Source organism: Myotis brandtii, unplaced genomic scaffold (genome assembly GCF_000412655.1).
Source record: "Myotis brandtii unplaced genomic scaffold, ASM41265v1 scaffold888, whole genome shotgun sequence".
Lineage (NCBI taxonomy): Eukaryota > Metazoa > Chordata > Mammalia > Chiroptera > Vespertilionidae > Myotis > Myotis brandtii.
Window position 1 is genome coordinate 429,732 of NW_005371636.1, and position 3,960 is coordinate 433,691.

General features: G+C 51.3%; 1 protein-coding gene across 1 annotated transcript in view; it reads right to left on the bottom strand.

Moving 5' to 3' along the window:
- Positions 1 to 400: 400 nt before the first annotated feature.
- ATP6V1G3 (ATPase, H+ transporting, lysosomal 13kDa, V1 subunit G3) overlaps positions 401 to 3,960 on the bottom strand; it is a 10,184-nt gene continuing 6,624 nt past the window's right edge. The window contains exons 2-3 of the mRNA XM_005884993.2: positions 1,891 to 1,991; positions 401 to 667 (exon numbers count right to left, since the gene is read on the bottom strand). Coding sequence (XP_005885055.1) covers positions 494 to 667; positions 1,891 to 1,991 — 275 coding nt within the window. The 3' untranslated portion in view covers positions 401 to 493. The remainder of the gene's footprint in view (positions 668 to 1,890; positions 1,992 to 3,960) is intronic.

The following is a 3,960-nucleotide window of genomic DNA, read 5'->3' on the forward strand; positions in this document are numbered from 1 at the left end:
GTCTCTCTCTGGGGCACACGGACCCTCATTAATGGACGGCACGTGCTTAACAGCGATAACACGCTAACAGGTGCTGCTCCCGGGGAGGCGCTCACGGGATAGACACGGGCTCCCCACAGCGTCTGCTCCGCCGAACCCCACTGACCCCACGAGAAGCAGCTCCCCTTACAAACAGGATCTCGCCCCGGCCGCCGTTCAGACCTGCTGTGCCCCTAGATGACCGCGATTTTCCCCTCTTCTCGCCCCACCGCCTCCTCCCTCCTCATGTGTCCCCTTAAATCAGCTTATCTGCTTAGTTCCTTTTCAACAATAGCAACAGTAACCACCACTGTTCTTTATTATGATTATTTATTGGTGTTTCTACCTCTCGTTCCCTCTCCCTTCCTCCCTGTAAAAATCAGTAAAATATATTTTTTTAATAAAACCCACAAGACGGGAAGCCAGGAGCCAGCAGGTGACCTGCGCGACCCCTTTACGGAGCCCCGTCCCGGCTTCAGTCGGCGGCTCTGTAGTTCAGGTGCAGCCCCGGCCTCACGTCGCAGACCAGGCCCAGCACCTGCGCCAGCACGCCCTCCAGGCAGCGGCGGTAGCTCCCGGTCAGCTCCGTGATCCTCTCCAGCGCCTGCGCCTCCATCTCCTCCGCCAGGTTGCTCTGCGAGCCCATGGCCTGCAGAACGACACAGAGTCACCACCCTGCACGCCCCGAGCGCTTCCCAAGTTCATCTGCTCCGGCCCCGTTTCCCTACGACGGCCCTGCGGTGTGTGCACCTCCCCGGTTACGTGCCAGGATGTCCTCGGGGGATGGGACGATCACCAGGGTCACCAGGGGGGTGGGTACACCTTCCTAAAACCAGGAGGGGTCCCCGGCAGGTCACGGCTGCGTCCAGAGCTGACCTCGGCCCAGGGAAAAGCAAATGTGGGTTCAGCATCGTCACCCCATGTTCATCGACAAGGGTTGTCATTGCATTTTCCTTTTTCTTTTCTTTTTTAAATTATTTTTATTGATTTCGGAGAGGAAGGGAGAGGAAGACAGAAGTAGAAACATCAATGATGAGAAAGAATCATTGATGTCTTTTTTAAAAGAATTATTTTTATTGATTTCAGAGAGGAAGGGAGAGGAAGACAGAGGTAGAAAAACCTAAGGAAATACCAGACTTTTCAGCAATTTGCAACCACAAGTACCTTGGTCGCCTGTCAATCTTGAGTTCGCTAATGGAAGTTGGGCCCGCAAACCCATCCTACAACATTGTAGAGCACTTATTTTTGATTCTACCAGTCAACACGTATAGTAAAAAAAAAAAAAAAAAGTTTTCCGAAGCGTGTCTCTTATGAAAACGTGTTGGTCAAGAATGTGTCGTTTGGCCCTAGCTGGTGTGGCTCAGTGGATAGAGCATCGGCCTGGGGACTGAAGGGTCCTGGATTCGATTCTGGTCAAGGGCACATGCCTGGGTCTCGGGCCCGATCCCCAGTAGGGGGCGTGCAGGAGGCAGCCGGTCCATGATTCTCTCTCCTCATTGATGTTTCTATCTCTCTCTCTCCCTCTCCCTTCCTCTCTGAAATCAATAAAGATATATTTAAAAAAAAAGACAAGAAAATAGAATGTGTCATTTGCAATCATCCTTGAAAGAATCCCTTCAATGTCTGCATTCGAGAAGGTAACGTTTAATACGTACTGTGTAGGAGATGGTAACTGTTGATGGACACGTTAGGTGGCCAATCAAAAGGCCTTGGAATTGAAGAGGCCAAGTTCGCTCAAGTGTAAGATTTAGTTTAACACTCAGCCTTGGTTGGTCCGCGTCTGCTGACTCGGGGGTGCGGTCTGCGTTACAGCTGACGCATATGTGCCTCTTAGGATCTCCGTTGCGTAAACACCAGCACCGATGCGCTCACCTTGGCCTGTTTCATGCGAAACTCCTTATCTTTCTGCATCCTGTACTGGTCCACCTCCACCATGGCCTCCTCCTTCGCTTGCCGTATGCGCTTGGCTTTTCCTGGAAACCAACAGTGAGTAGAAGCCATGATGTTTCTTTGTCAGACACGTGGAATTTTGAGCTTGAGTTTTAAACATTCGAGGGGTGGTCTGGGTTATTTTATTTTTTAAATATGTATTTTATTGATTTTTTACAGAGAGGAAGGGAGAGGGATAGAGAGTTAGAAACATCGATGAGAGAGAAACATCGATCAACCGCCTCCCGCACACTCCCTACTGGGGTTGTGCCCGCAACCAAGGCACATGCCGTTGCCGGGAATCGAACCCGGGACCTTTCAGTCCGTAGGCTGACACTCTATCCACTGAGCCAAACCGGCCAGGGCTGGATTATTATTTTTTTTTATGACGTTTCTCTAGAATGCAAACTTCACTAAAAACTCTATTAGCCCGGCCGGCGTGGTTCAGTGGTTGAGCGCCGACCTCTGAACCAGGAGGTCAGGGTTTGATTCCCAATCAGGGCACAGGCCCGGGTTGCGGGCTCGATCCCCAATGCGGGGCGTGCAGGAGGCAGCCGATCCATGATTCTCTCTCACCATTGATGTTTCTCTCTCTCTCTCTCTCCCTCTGCCCTTTTCTCTGAAGTTAATAAAAACATATAAAAAACAAACAAAACAACGATATTAAAAACACCTATTTTTTTTTCAATTGGATTCTTTAGAACGTGGGCATGACTATGCTCTTTCCCACAAACACGTTTAAATATATTCTCTCCCCCTCCCCCCCCCTCCTCACAGCAGTTACAGCCACAGGACAGATTTCGGCTGTCACTTCCCCGGAAAGACATTATTTGGTCCCGTTTTCTGTCCTGGTCCCCGGCCAGGCGTCCTCCGGCCCCGGCGGCGGGACCCCATTGCCACTGGCAGGCCTCCAGCGGCCCCAGACAGGCAGCTGAGACTCCATCAAACCCACTAACGGCTTTTAAAAGCCTTTTATGGAGATTTTTTTCCTGGCCATTTCTCCCCTCTAGAATGTCTCATTAAGCAAGCCCCCCAGCACATCAAAGTATTTATATACACATACACATACACATACACATACACATACACATACACATACATATACATATACATATATATATATTTTTTTCTAGTAGCCTCCTCGATGTGGGACTTGAAAGTGGTTGTAAAGCGATTGTGTTTGATGGCGGGGAGTGTACTTAGGGAGCGCGCTCTGCTTTTATGAAGAGCGAAGGTGTAAGCCTGAAGCCAGCTCGCTGGCCACGCAGACAGCCGCCATGGCCTGGGGATCATTAGCCAGGCACGTGACGTTTGGGGCAACGGAAGGAAGTTTGGGGGGGGTTATAGACTCCTATTCATTGCTGCTGTGCCCCCCCTCCCCTCACTACGGCCCTCGGGGGGGGTTAGGTTCTAACACGCTGGGATCATTAAAGCCTTAAAGAAACGCTGAACTGTATGAAAATGCGTGTTTCCCCCCCCCCGAATCGATGATCTTTCTGCTTCAGGGACATGCCTTCCTCCTTCTGCCCATTTCACACCGTTTCTCTCTCCTCGTGAGCGTGGGCGGACCCCCTTGGCCAGGGTGGGTGATACTGGGCAGAGCTGGAACCCAGCGGACTGTTCCCTGAATACGTAGCTGAGGAGCCAATGTCCACCAGCGTTCACCTGGGCCCTCCATGCCTGGCTTCTTAGGTCTCTGTTTTTAAGAATCCTTGTGGCGTTTGAGTGGAAATGGCTTTTCCACTTCTCTCCCTGCGAGCTGTGAGCCGCTTTCCGATCACTGTATAATGTATGGACTAAAGATTCATGGAGGGCCCGGCCGGCGGGGCTCAGTGGTTGAGGGTCGACCTGTGAACCAGGAGGTCACGGTTCGATTCCCGGTCAAGGGCATATGCCTGGGTTGCAGGCTCGATCCCCAGTGTGGGGCGTGCAGGAGGCAACCGATCAGTGATTCTCTCATCATTGATGTTTCTCTCTCTCTCTCCTTCTCCCTTCCTCTCTGAAATCAATAAT